The 14,078-nt window shown below is 41.4% G+C and overlaps 1 protein-coding gene across 2 annotated transcripts; it reads left to right on the top strand.

Moving 5' to 3' along the window:
* The first annotated feature begins 345 nt into the window (after positions 1-345).
* LOC107791531 (F-box protein SKIP19-like) lies at positions 346-13,731 on the top strand. 2 transcript variants are annotated; one of them, XM_016613618.2, is made up of 3 exons: positions 346-734; positions 5,776-6,406; positions 13,203-13,731. In XM_016613618.2, exons 1-2 carry the CDS (start codon positions 418-420, stop codon positions 6,374-6,376), a joined length of 918 nt encoding a protein of 305 aa, XP_016469104.1. In that variant the 5' UTR covers positions 346-417; the 3' UTR covers positions 6,377-6,406; positions 13,203-13,731. The 2 variants fall into 2 exon arrangements, with proteins under 2 accessions (XP_016469104.1, XP_016469103.1); XM_016613617.2 differs by lacking the exon at positions 13,203-13,731 and having other exon boundaries at positions 5,776-6,807.
* Positions 13,732-14,078: the final 347 nt, after the last annotated feature.

The following is a 14,078-nucleotide window of genomic DNA, read 5'->3' as shown; positions in this document are numbered from 1 at the left end:
ACAATCCTTATTTAGGATGGGTAATATACAAAATTAAGACATTTTAATAAATAAATTTCAAATATTATATAAGAACGAAAAAATACCTATTTTTTAGTGAGTCGGGTTAAGTTGACCTCATGAGCCAACTCTTGAGCAGGGTTCATAAAAATGACTTTTGAAATCCGTGTTCTTAAACATGTCACAAAATATTTGAATTAATATAAGACTTTTACAATTTATAATTTTAAATTTGTGTGATTATAAATTTTATATTAAAATAAAATATGAGTTTAAAATTAAATATTTTTAAATATAAAATTATCTAGTACTTTTTTTTTTAAAACAACAAACAAGAAAATATCAGAGGTAACTATTTTTAAGAGAGAGAAAAAAAAAAACCAACTCAACCTTTCCTCAGCTCAGCAAAACCCCAAAATGGAAGTAGACATGGAAAATCTATTCGCACCGCCGTGGCTGGAATTACCGCCGGAGATTACATCAACGATACTACAGAAGCTGGGGACGATGGAGATACTGAGAAATGCAGATAAAGTCTGTACAACTTGGCGGCGATTATGCCAAGACCCAGCCATGTGGCGAGTTATCAACATGCGAGACAATGTCTGGGACATGTTGGAAGGTGACTTGGAACAGATATGCCGTGAAGCAGTGGATCGTAGCCAGGGTCAATTAATTGATATCAATCTTGAGTACTTTGGCAGCGATAGTTTGCTCTATTATATTGCTGAAAGGTTCCATTTCTTAACCCTAATTTACTTTTTTCTCTCTCTTGTATATTCTTAATTTTGTTATTTTGGAGTCAGTTTATAGGTACCTTTCTGTTATGCTAGGAATAATTTTTAACTAGAATTGGGAAGCAGGATTCCGCTCTACCTTGAAATTTCGTTACAATTCGGAAAAAATGGATAATAATACTCCCTCCGTCCCAATTTACGTGAGGCGTGTGACTGGGCACAAAATTTAAGAAAGAAAAGGAGATTTTTGAAACTTGTAGTCTAAAACATGTCAGTGGTAATTATGTGGCTATAAATAATCTCATTAAGGGTAAAATGAGAGGTTTTAAGTTAAATTGTCTCTGATATAGAAAGTTGTCATTCTTTAGGGATAGACCAAAAAGGAAAGAATGTTACATAAATTGAAACAAAGGAATAAGCAACAGACTATGCTCAATCATACTTCCTCCATTCGACCCATCACCTGAATTGAAAGGGGATAGAAAAAGAATTAGAATGAGATGAGGAGAGAAAGAGTAGAAAGAGAGAATTTGACAGAGAGAGCGACAAGATTGCTGTAAACGTGATTCCTTCTTTCTGGTTTGTGACATTTGTATCAATGAAGAAGAAGAAGAGCCTTCACTATTGATGTCAAATTGTGGATTTAAATTGTGGGCTGTGCGATCTGGTATGCAGTTTTGAGTAAATAGTGTAATTCAGACTTTTCCTGGTCCAAACGTCGTCATCCCCTTTTTAATTAAACTCTCGTGCTCCAAAACGCTGTCGTTTTATTAACTGTGACATTAATCACTTATGAAATGCTTTTAAACATACTTCATCTAACATTCCACCCCCTTCGAATCAGTATCTACCTTAAAACTGCAAATTGACGAATGTGGAAGAACTGATTCTTCAAGAAATCCCAGTCATCTCATGTTGCCTTCCTCAGTGTAAGATTTGACCATTGCACCAACACCTATACTGCAGCTCGACTATTTTTCTTGATCATCCTCCTTTTTGAAATGGCTATTGGCTACTAGTTCAATGGGAAATTGTCCTTCTTCTCCCAAGTTTGACAAATTAGTATGAACGGTATTGTTAGCTCCTACCTTCTTTTTCAGTAGTGATATAGGCAATACATTATGTACTGGGACCCCGTAGATAACTCCAATTATAAGCCAACTGGCCTATTCTCAGCAGTAGTTTAGAAGGCCACTATCTTTTGAGCTTAGCTTGAAGTTCTTGCGCAAGGTGATGGAACTTATTCTGTAAGGTTGCAGCTTGAGGTACCCCATGTCTCCTCCTGGAATTCACGCTCACTCTTGTCAGCATAGCATTTCATTCTGGCTTGTGCTTTCGACAAGTTCTCCCTCAGCACTTGTCTCATGGCTTGCCTGTGCGGGATACTGTGTGTACCTTAATGGGTGGCTGAAGGCCAAGAGATACATGGGAGGATGAATGGAGGATAGCCATAAAGAGCCTCAAAGGGAGTGCAACAGAGAGCAGTATTATAGTTGGTATGCACCACCATTCAGCCAAGGGGAGCCAAGACATCCATTTCTTGGGGTGTCGCATTGTCATAGCTCTGAGATAATTCTCCAAGCATCTGTTAAGTTTCTCCGTCTGCCCATCTATTTGATGGTGCTAAGCCAAACTGTATTTTAGTGTATTTCCAATCCTTGAAGAGCTGCTGTCAAAGCAAACTAGTGAAGATCTTATCTTTGTCAGTCATTATATCTCCAGGAAGTCCATGGAGTTTGCTGATGTGGTCTAGGAGTAACTAACCACCTGAGTATAGGGGTGTTTGAGACCAAAGTAATGGCCATACTTTTTGAATCTTTCCATATCACAAGTATGGTATCCTTTCCTTTTTATGTAGGAAGACCTTCAATAAATCCATGTTAATTGATTTCCGAGCTTGTTGAGGTATTGGTAAAGGCTGCAATGGTCCAGGATTTTCAGTCCCGACTCTTTGGCATGTGTCACATCCAGAATCAATTTCATTTACTGTCAGATGCATATTGCCCCAGTAGAAAGTGGATTGTATCCTTATGAGGGTTCCCTTCTCTCCAGAATGGCCTCCCAAAGGGGACTAGTGAATATCTTTCCTTTCTGCCTTATCACTCCTTGGGACGGCGAGTAGTCTGGTTGGACGACAGTGCCGCTAGTAGATCTTCAGCTGTTTGATCTTGCTCATATCTCCCACTCACTTCTTATACCCATGTCGGAACCACATCACTTGTAGCCTTGCATTTAGAAACTTTGATAGTCTAACTTGATTTGGTGTAGCAGTTTTAGACAATTCCAAAGTGACCATGGTTGATTAGTGACCGATCTTAACTTTATGGGAGTTATAGAGTTGATAGTTTCACTAATAAGTTGCTCTCTTGTCTTCTTGTTTTACCTAACTGTGAAAACAATCAAAATAAAGAACAGTAGGGTGAAGATCAATCCTGATATCTGTCTTAATAACATGGGCCAGAGAAACAATAATATCTGATAGACTGGATTGTCTTTCAGTGAAGGCCTTAAGAATACAATCTCGACCAGATTTCTTTTGTGTTTGTAGTTCTGTTTCGAGTGTTTATTCATTATCATGCTTATTGTGCTTAAACAGGTTTGCACAATAACAAACATCTATTAAAGCGAGTGTTTTCTGAACTAGTTTTTTGCTGTTAAGTTCAAGAGATTTTCTGTCATGTCGGGTATGTTAATCAATTTTTTTTTTTTTGTAAGTGTTAAGTTATCATTTTACATGCTGCAAGTCAACTAAGAAGCGAGAACAAAGTACTTTGGTCAAGTCTCTCAGATCAGTTGCGTAGGATCACCGTTATCTAGTAATCCTTTTCCTACCCTCTTATCTTCTAGGTGAGAGCTGGGTTGATCTTTTTTTCTCTAATCAAATAAAAGAGGAATTGGGTTTGCACACCTGAATAATCAAATTAATTCAATAAGGCTTCACATGCAATAGTGCCTTTGTTTATGTTATTCAGACTATTTAGCTGATTTTGAGAGATGTGAACACCATCCAGATTCATTTAATATTGTTTAAGCTTGAGAGAGAAGTGAACAACCTCACAACCTTCTACAGCTGTAACATGATCCTTTCCGTTTTTTTTAAAAAAAATATACTCATGGTTCAAATTTGCTCCCTTGTCTTCTTGTTTTACCTAACTGTGAAAACAATCAAAATAAAGAACAGTAGGGTGAAGATCAATCCTGATATCTGTCTTAATAACATGGGCCAGAGAAACAATAATATCTGATAGACTGGATTGCCTTTCAGTGAAGGCCTTAAGAATACAATCTCGACCAGATTTCTTTTGTGTTTGTAGTTCTGTTTCGAGTGTTTATTCATTATCATGCTTAGTGTGCTTAAACAGGTTTGCACAATAACAAACATCTATTAAAGCGAGTGTTTTCTGAACTAGGTTTTTGCTGTTAAGGTCAAGAGATTTTCTGTCATGTCGGGTATGTTAATCAATTTTTTTTTTTTTGTAAGTGTTAAGTTATCATTTTACATGCTGCAAGTCAACTAAGAAGTGAGAACAAAGTACTTTGGTCAAGTCTCTCAGATCACCCTTATCTAGTAATCCTTTTCCTACCCTCTTATCTTCTAGGTGAGAGCTGGGTTGATCTTTTTTTCTCTAATCAAATAAAAGAGGAATTGGGTTTGCACACCTGAATAATCAAATTAATTCAATAAGGCTTCACATGCAATAGTGCCTTTGTTTATGTTATTCAGACTGTTTAGCTGATTTTGAGAGATGTGAACACCATCCAGATTCATTTAATATTGTTTAAGCTTGAGAGAGAAGTGAACAACCTCACAACCTTCTACAGCTGTAACATGATCCTTTCCGTTTTAAAAAAAAAAATATACTCATGGTTCAAATTTGCTCCCTTGTCTTCTTGTTTTACCTAACTGTGAAAACAATCAAAATAAAGAACAGTAGGGTGAAGATCAATCCTGATATCTGTCTTAATAACATGGGCCAGAGAAGCAATAATATCTGATAGACTGGATTGTCTTTCAGTGAAGGCCTTAAGAATACAATCTCGACCAGATTTCTTTTGTGTTTGTAGTTCTGTTACGAGTGTTTATTCATTATCATGCTTATTGTGCTTAAACAGGTTTGCACAAGAACAAACATCTATTAAAGCGAGTGTTTTCTGAACTAGTTTTTTGCTGTTAAGGTCAAGAGATTTTCTGTCATGTCGGGTATGTTAATCAATTTTTTTTTTGTAAGTGTTAAGTTATCATTTTACATGCTGCAAGTCAACTAAGAAGCGAGAACAAAGTACTTTGGTCAAGTCTCTCAGATCAGTTGCGTAGGATCACCCTTATCTAGTAATCCTTTTCCTACCCTCTTATCTTCTAGGTGAGAGCTGGGTTGATCTTTTTTTCTCTAATCAAATAAAAGAGGAATTGGGTTTGCACACCTGAATAATCAAATTAATTCAATAAGGCTTCACATGCAATAGTGCCTTTGTTTAAGTTATTCAGACTGTTTAGCTGATTTTGAGAGATGTGAACACCATCCAGATTCATTTAATATTGTTTAAGCTTGAGAGAGAAGTGAACAACCTCACAACCTTCTACAGCTGTGACATGATCCTTTCCATTTTTTTTAAAAAAAATATACTCATGGTTCAAATTTGCTCCCTTGTCTTCTTGTTTTACCTAACTGTGAAAACAATCAAAATAAAGAACAGTAGGGTGAAGATCAATCTTGATATCTGTCTTAATAACATGGGCAAGAGAAACAATAATATCTGACAGACTGGATTGTCTTTCAGTGAAGGCCTTAAGAATATACTCTCGACCAGATTTCTTTTGTGTTTGTAGTTCTGTTACGAGTGTTTATTCATTATCATGCTTATTGTGCGTAAACAGGTTTGCACAATAATAAACATCTATTAAAGCGAGTGATTTTTGAACTAGTTTTTTAAGAGACTGCTCCTTTCTTGATCGTTTGATGCCTGTGTATGTTCATATCCCTGCTTTTTAAATTTTGCATCTGTCTTTCTAGTTATTAAGTTTGAATCTTTTCAACAGGTCACCTCAACTCAAACGTCTTAGACTCCTATGCTCCTATAATGTCTCAGGTGAGGGGTTGAGTGCGGCAGTGAAGAAGTGTACATTATTGGAGGAACTGCACCTTTACCACATCTTAATCAGCAAAGAATCCATTGAAACTATAGGCCGCTCTTGTCGTGCTTTGAAGTCATTTAAGTTGAACAACCAGGTATTTAGACATCCCTGCATTGAATACGATGAAGAGGCAATTGGAATTGCAGAGAACATGCCTAAACTGCGCAACCTTCAACTTGTTGGAAATAAGATGACAAATGAAGGGTTGGAAGCTATTCTTAATGGTTGCCCTAACCTTGAATCACTTGATTTAAGACGATGTTTTAATGTCAATCTAGGAGGGGATGTAGGGAAGCGATGTTCTCAACAGCTCATATATCTCAGACGCCCTCATGACTCCACCGAAGATTATGAACTTGATGCAGGAATGCATGATTGTGAATCATTTGATGAGGATTACCCATCTGGATTTTCTGACATCGATCTCATCTCAGATGACGATGATTACTATGAATTTTCAGATGTCAGCAACTATTCCGGTGATGAAGAGATGTTCTTTGAATAGCAGTTTGACAGCCCTTCTGCTCTATTGATGGTAAACATGCTGCTAGTATTTCATGAATATCTCAATTTCCATGTCATTTGAACACCTATATAACTGTTTTCAATGGTTTAATTTTCTAAATGTCCTTTTTCTCTCATATTGTGAGAATATAGGAAAATGGGGAAGATTAACTAGTTGACTGGTTTGTCAAGAAGAGATTTAAGGCACTTGCCGGGTTACTATGACTGGTTAAGTAGCCTAGTGCATGTGTAGATTTGTGGTAGTTAAATTAAACGTCCTTTGCATCTCTCATTGTGCAGCTACTCACTATTATGAAGTACACACTTTAATCATTTGATCCTTGTAGCTTTTTCGGCTGATACTCTAGGTTAGTTTGCGCTTCAGCTTTTCTTGTTGACACCATTTATCTATTAGGTTTTTTGCCTTTTGTTTGTCGAAGTTCTCAGCATTGTTATTCAGAGTTGTTTTTATTTAAATAGGATGAAGCGAAAATGGGAACCTCTACCTATGGAAAACTTCATTATATTTTGAAACAAGTGTCTATACCATAAGCAAATATGATAGATGATAAAACCTTATTGTTGTTCGACCAAAAAGTTTTAAGCTTTTCGTTAAACTAATTAAATAAGAAGATTTTAGGTAAATCCTAGCCAAATATAATTTACCCTAGATCTAAGATAGAAGATAAGAGTAAGCAAACATTGAAAACGTAAAATTCAACTATAACATTGATTGAATCCGATTATATAAGAAGAGGATGATGATTTTCATAACATTAAGCAATAGTGAAGAATACATGGATAAAAAGGGTTACAAAGGTTGAATCCCATACATTTGATATGATGAGACTAACAATACATATTGAGGATCCGAACTTCCTTGCTTCTTTCTCCTTCGTGGGGAGAGAGATGAAGATCCCTCCTCTACTCGGAAAACTTCTTTGTATGTGGATTTGTTTCAGCCCCTTTTCTTCTTCTTCTCACTTAGTTTATATACTAGGTATTATCCTTTACCCAACGGTCATTATCCAAAGTACTTAGGTCATTTGATTATGTTACTGGTCGACCCTCTGAAATGTCCTAACAGCCGATTCGTCGTTCAATCATTCTGAATACACATCCTCGGCCATGGCTGAGGTGCGTGTCGTTATAGTGTTGTATGGATACGGCTTCGACCCAAGTGACTTTTTGCCGTTCCTCTTTACGCAGATTCTTGTCTGGTCAAATTTTGACCCATACAGTTAGTCCCTCCGGCTATTGGGGTTGTCTTTTGGCGAGCTCAATGGGCAGACTCTGTCGATGCGATAGTTGTGAGAAATCTGAGCACTTTATGCGAAAGGCGAGTACCTCATGGCGAGGTGGCGACGTGACGTTTCAAGAGCTGCATCAGACTGTCATGTCAGTTCAGAATGTCATTAAAACTTCTCATGTGTCATTATGGCACACGTTTCCTATGAATTGCGTCGTTTCCCGTGCCCTTTACATTTTCAGAATGACGGCGTTTGGTTTTCCCACTTGAGGTGTTTATATCCCTATAAATAGGGGAAAACCTAATATTTGAATGTTGTGCTTCCCGATTACTCAAGAGAAACTTTTGCAGCTCTTCTTCTTCTCCTTCAGTTTCTCACATTTCCTTTTCTGTCAAGAATTCCTGTGGCCGCTACCTTTTCCCTTTGTCATTCCTGATTTTCATAATCAAAAAAGAGATGGCTAGTGCATCCTCTAACCCTGATAGAGCCGTTGGTGCTCCGGTGCCGGAAAACGATGTACCCCTGCTCGAAGAGGGAGCGGATTTAGCGGAGGACGAGAGTTTTCCGACGGTAGATGAGGTGGTTCCCCACCCAGGGAAGGCAAGGACTGACTTCAATAGCCCTGCTGGGGATGAGCCGGAGCCATTTTTTCTACGATGGATGCTGCGGCGCTCACGACGTTCAAAGCCAAATGGGGGATCCCTGATCATATTGAACTAGTTCCGTCGGGTCATGATATAGTGCATATACACCGCCCGGGCTACTACGCATTTTACGCATACCCATTTGTTATTGGATACACACTTCCCCTTCTCTCCTTGGCGGTGGACTTCTGCCGCTTCTACGAAGTGTGTCCGACTCAACTCTCTCCATAGGTATACAAGCTCTTCCTTGCGCTTATCAAGTATGCAGAGCTGGCCGATCGGGGAATTTCTCTTCACCTCTTTGCCCCCATTTTCTTAGGGGCACAATGTTTCACTTTCGTCATCGAGGAACCAAGGGTTTGGTGGTGAAGATGGATGATAAAGCCAATCGCCGTTTTTGAGAGAACTTCTACGTCCAAACAGAGCACGTGGTATCGAACCTTCGGAGTTTCTTGAGGCGTGGAATTTTGCCCGTTGGTCTTCCTTTCCTTTTACTATCATTTTTTCATCATTTTGCTTTTTTTAAAATGGTCGTTGGTCGTCTTTCTTTTCGTGACCCCGTCTAGTGTTTTTTTTTGCAGCCGAGAGAGTACCTCCTCCGTAAGTTGCCAACATTCGCGAATGGGTGAGCGTGATTCTTCCCCACACGATGGGGATCCGCGAATGGGCGCCTTTTCACTAGAGGTTTGGGCGCAAACCTTCCACTGGTAGATCGGCTTATTTCGGCCTTAGTTACTTTGTTTTTTGCTCCGTTTTTTTCTTTATCTTATATCTTTGTTCGGTCAACTTTATCATTGGTAGGTCGGAAAGGAGCGAGAAGGGTAAGGGCTCCTGTCCTCGCTTTCCGTCAACCGGTTTCCTCTGCTCGGTCCGCACCAAGGGCAACTGTGGACGAGGGCGCCCAAAGTTTGGTTGCTTGGCGGACCGCGTCCGCGACTGAACCTGTTTGTTCGGAGGTTGTTCCTCGGTCGGAGGCTCTGGTTCCCACAGTCCGTTCAATGGGCAAACCTTCTCGTGGCAACGGCGAAGAGGCCTCGTCAAAGAAGCGGAGGATAGTGTCGGAGTGGGCGTCTTTGGGTTAAACGCCCTCGAGGGGCGACTCCGTTTTTGCGGTGCCTGAAGTCGGCGATGATGCCAGCCTGGGTGTGGAGGTGATGCCCGTTACGGGCGTGGAAGAGGTTGTTGCGGCAGGGGAACAAAGTTCTGAGGCTGCCGTGATCGTTCCGAGTGGCCCATCGACATCTCGGCAGGCTCGTACCCCATCTTCGGCTAATGAGATGATGAGAGGTTGAAGGGAGTAGCGATAGATGATTATGAATCCAATTCTAATATAGATCTTGAGGACATGAGGATGTTCGAGGAAGGCATTACCAGGGTCGATGTGAGGGCGGAAGGCCCTTCCCGTGTGCTCGAAATCCCGTCAGATTTTAACCTGTTGGAGGACACGGTGGATTTGGTGCCCCAATTTGACCGTCTGTGCTCCGCTGCTGAAAACTGATCTCTTCAGGAGATCAGTGATTCTGGTTTGTCACGCGGTGTGGCTAGAATGGCCTTGAGAGTGAGTTTCCTTTTGCTATTTTCTTTGTTTTGTGCCCTTTGCTTTTGCTGATTTTTTTTAAGACTTACATGCTGGAGATCGAGAGTGCTCGTAGGGCTGAGACGCGGGCCGAAGTCTTTCTGAAAATCGCTGCGAAGTATCGCCGGTATCGCATCAAGTGCCGTGAGATGCACGAACAGCTTCGGGCGGACTCTAGTACTCAATCCGTCAGGGAGGAGTTGGAGAAAAGGGACGAGGATCTAATGCGGTCTATCTGCAGATGCAGCGAGCTCGAGGAGATTCTTAGTGCCAAAGACGAGGAGCTCGAGGTGGGCAAAGGTGTTGCAGCGTAATGCGAGGATCTTCAGGCGAAAGTGTTGTCTTTGCGAGCCGAGCTTGAGCAGAATGCCACTAGACTCGCCAACCTAAGTGTAGAGTGGACGGAGAAGGTGGCTGAGCTAGAAACGAAGGTGACGGAGTTGGAGAGAGCCGATAGAGCTCGAGTGGTGGCTTTGGCGAGGGCGGCGGCGCTGGAAGATACTATCCGCGTCCTTAGGTTTGAGCGGGAAGCCGAGAGGGAGACGACCACACTGAGGGAGGCACAGCTTGAGGAGCAGATCGGTGAACTTGATCGGGATGCTTTGAGCCTGGGAGACCGAGTTATGGCTCTCGAGACCGAGAAGGCACAACTGTTGGCTTAGGCCCGCCCTCAAGAATCTGCCCCTGTTGTTGTCCCCTGCCGTTTATACAAGCTATGGATCCATGCTGAGGCCCAACGAGATATATATAAGCGTTTGTGGACGGCGGGAAGCGTTCCTGAGGCCGCTTTTGAAGATGCTCGGGTTAAGGCACGCGGGGCTCGTCTTGCCTGCGGTTATAACCCTACAACACCGGAGGCCGGCGGGGGTGCTGAGATTGAAGATGGCCTTCCTTCCGATGATGACAATGCCGGAGAAGACGGTGGTGGATATGAGGCCGAGTGAAATTTTTATAGCTTTCTGTTCTTAGATTTTTTTTATTGTTGATGGGTGGGCCCCCCATTTTTTGGCCCTTTGTAAGATACTTACCTTTTATTCGAATTAAATAGTTGGCTTGTCTTCGTTTGTATGTTTTTGGCTTCCCCTTCTCTTTTCCTTTTCGAATTTCTTGGTTTTTCTCGCAATAAGTCCCTGACTTTTGGTAGTTGATATGAGTGGGATCAAATTCGACCCGCTAATTTGAACTTGTCCTCGTTTACCCGAGCGGGGTCGAATTTCATCTTGCAAATTTGAGTGAAGTCGATTTGGATTTGTTAATTCGATCGAGGTTGAATTTTGTCATACCAGTTTTGAGCGGAGTCGCTTTTGACTTGTTAATTCGAGCGAGGTCGAGTTTTGTCTCGCCAACTTGGGCGAAGTCAGTTTTGACTTGTAAATTCGAGCGAGGTTGAATTTTGTCTCACCAACTTGGGCGTAGTTAGTTTTGATTTGTTAATTCGAGCGGGGTCGAATTTTGTCTCGCCAACTTGGGCGGAGTCAGTCTTGACTTGTAAATTCGAGTGAGGTTGAATGTTGTCTCACCAACTTGGGCTGAGTCAGTTTTAACTTGTTAATTCGAGCGAGGTCGAATTTATCTTCACTTGGCGATGGCCCGGGGCCGTAAGGGTGTAAATTCGTACGAGGTCGAAATGTGGCCCACGATGAATTCGAACGAGATCGAACTTTACTCACTTGGTGTTCGTCGGGGGCCATAAGGGTATAAATTCGAACGAGGTCGAATTGTGGCCCGTTATGAATTCGAACGAGGTTGAACTTTACTTTCACTTGGTGATGGCCGGGGGCCATAAGTGTGTAAATTCGAACGAGGTTGAATTGTGACCCGTCATGGTTCAAGCGAGGTCGAACATTAACTTTGTTGATTCGAACGAGGTCGAATTTTACTTTCACTTGGCAATAGCCGGGGGCCATAAGGGTGTAAATTCGAACAAGGTCGAATTGTGACCCATCATGGTTCGAGCAAGGTTGAACTTTAACTTTGCTGATTCGAACGAGGTCGAATTTTACTTTCGCTTAGCGATGGCCGATGGCCGTAAGGGTGTAAATTCGGGGGAGCTCGAATTGTTACCCGTCATGGTTCGAGCGAGGTCGAACTTTAACTTTGCTTGGCGACGTGTGGGCTCGGTGGAGTGGTGAGACTTTCCTGTTGCATTGCTTTTATTGGAGAATATTACTCATTGTCGCATTGTTTATGCGTGCGTCGGGGTGCGTCCCAGTTTGTTTAATTTTGCTTTCATTGGAGAGTATTATGCATTGCTGCATAATTTATGTGTGCGTCGGGGTGAGTCCCAGTTCATCTAATCTTGCTTTCATTGGAGAATATCATGTGTTGCTGCATATTTTAGGTATGCGTCGGGGTGAGTCCCAGACTATTTAGTCCCTTCATTGGTCGGCCCCGAGAGACCGTTGACGGGACGGACGATGGACTTATTGCTTAGGCTTCTGGGCACCTTGGGGCTTGATTATTTTGAATGAAATTCGGACGTGGCTCGTAGTATTTAATCAGTTGAATTGGCGTAGCATCGCCATGGCGAATATGTGGGCAAGCTTTTCGCGTTCATGTTCTGCCTGTGTTGGAGAGATTGTTGGAGAGACTGTATGTTCCATGGGCTCACTGCCCAATCCCAGGTTATAGAGGTTGTTTCTTAATAACGCCGGCGTGTTCTGAACCATTTGTCTGTTATTCGCAGTATGGTACGGTGTGGAGGGTTTTTCTCGATCGTTTCCTGCGGGACGATATGGTGCGGAACGTTTTCCTGGCGTGTTATTTTGGTGGCGTTTGTTCTCTTTCGCTCACCTGGGAGAGTGCTCGTGTTCCTATCCCAATCCAAAAAAGGAAAAATAACAAGTTAAACGCAAATGAAATCGTCTGTTACCTGGGACTGATTGGTTGGCGAGATGAGAGGGGCATTGTAGAACGACTCATTTAGTCCTGTACTCGAATGACCAGATTTAGTCCCGTGCTTAGCTTTGTCGTTAGTCGAGTTTGGGCTGCTGACACCTAATTTTGTCCGTTGGGATCTCGAGCTTGAGTCCCGGTCCGAGGTGCACAAAAATAAAGGAAACATAAGTTATACCCCGCACATACGGGTAGGACAAGCTTGTTATTTCAAAGAATCACACAATAGGATATCGTCCTTTCCTAAGAGGGAGGGAGCAATGTGCATGAAGTATAGATCAGTATCTAGCATTAATATAGCAGATAGGATTGCGGACATGCTTAGTGCGTAGTGGCCATTGATAATAGGCGAAATTTAGGTGATTTAGCTATTGTTTATGCTTCCGCTTGATTATATTCCGATGACATATTATGGTTAATTGATGAAAAATAGGCTCTAATTGTGATATGTATACATTGCAGGATGAGGAGCCTAAATGATGCTTTCAAGAGGAGAATGGAATGATTTATGAGCAAGAACAACCCCTAGGAGTCGAGTGTGCGCAAGGATGAGACGAAAAAATGGACAAATACGAGCTACTGAAGCGCGCTAACTTCCAAACTTCGCACAATAGTTCGCAAGCTTTTCTGCCTGGAATCCAAGAGAAGCGCGCGAAGTCACGCGCGAACTCCATACTTCGCGCAATAGTTCGTGCGTGTCCGATCCGGAGAAACGTTATTTAGGGGTAAAATTGGAAATCTGGAGAGAAACCCACTTAACCTACATAAAGTCAAGCTCGCCCCAAGGTTAAATTATCAAGTTTTTCATAGTTTAGAGGAGGAGAGAGAAAGGCAAGAGGCAAGGAGGAGTTTTGATCATCAAAGTCTTCTTTTCTTCTTTTGTTTTTGTTATTTGTGATGAAATTGAACTTGTTTATGATGAACCCTAGTATGAGCAGCTAAGACCCATTGTTCTAGGGGTCGTGGGTAAAACATGAATGTTGTTGTTTGAAGTTTAATTTGACAAAATTAGGTTATCATATTGGGTTATTTATTTAATTCTGTTCTTAATTATTTTGCTGAATAGCTAACGGTGAAATACTATCTATGAATCTTCAGTTGAACTCGAAAGTAGGAACTTTAGATTGCATATAGAATTAAATAAAGCAAGTTCTAGAACCCGGGCCCCGGGGAAACGATTTGCAATTGGGATAGACATATACCCAATTGCCTTGTTTGGTTGGAATACGGGAATTGTAAATGCGTTCTTGTTAATATTAATTCCATAGACATATAGGCATTGATTTGACTTGAACAGGCGAGTAAGAACTCGGCAGATTCTTATGAGTAATATCAACC

Source organism: Nicotiana tabacum, chromosome 5, assembly GCF_000715075.1.
Source record: "Nicotiana tabacum cultivar K326 chromosome 5, ASM71507v2, whole genome shotgun sequence".
NCBI classification, from domain to species: domain Eukaryota; kingdom Viridiplantae; phylum Streptophyta; class Magnoliopsida; order Solanales; family Solanaceae; genus Nicotiana; species Nicotiana tabacum.
This window is presented reverse-complemented; position numbering and strand designations above follow the sequence as displayed.

Bases quoted from the DNA above. Each gene is read 5' to 3' on its own strand.
- LOC107791531 (XM_016613618.2), top strand. From the start codon at position 418: ATGGAAGTAGACATGGAAAATCTATTCGCACCGCCGTGGCTGGAATTA. The intron at 735-5,775 runs GTTCCATTTCTT...TCTTTTCAACAG, and splicing joins CTCTATTATATTGCTGAAAG to GTCACCTCAACTCAAACGTC.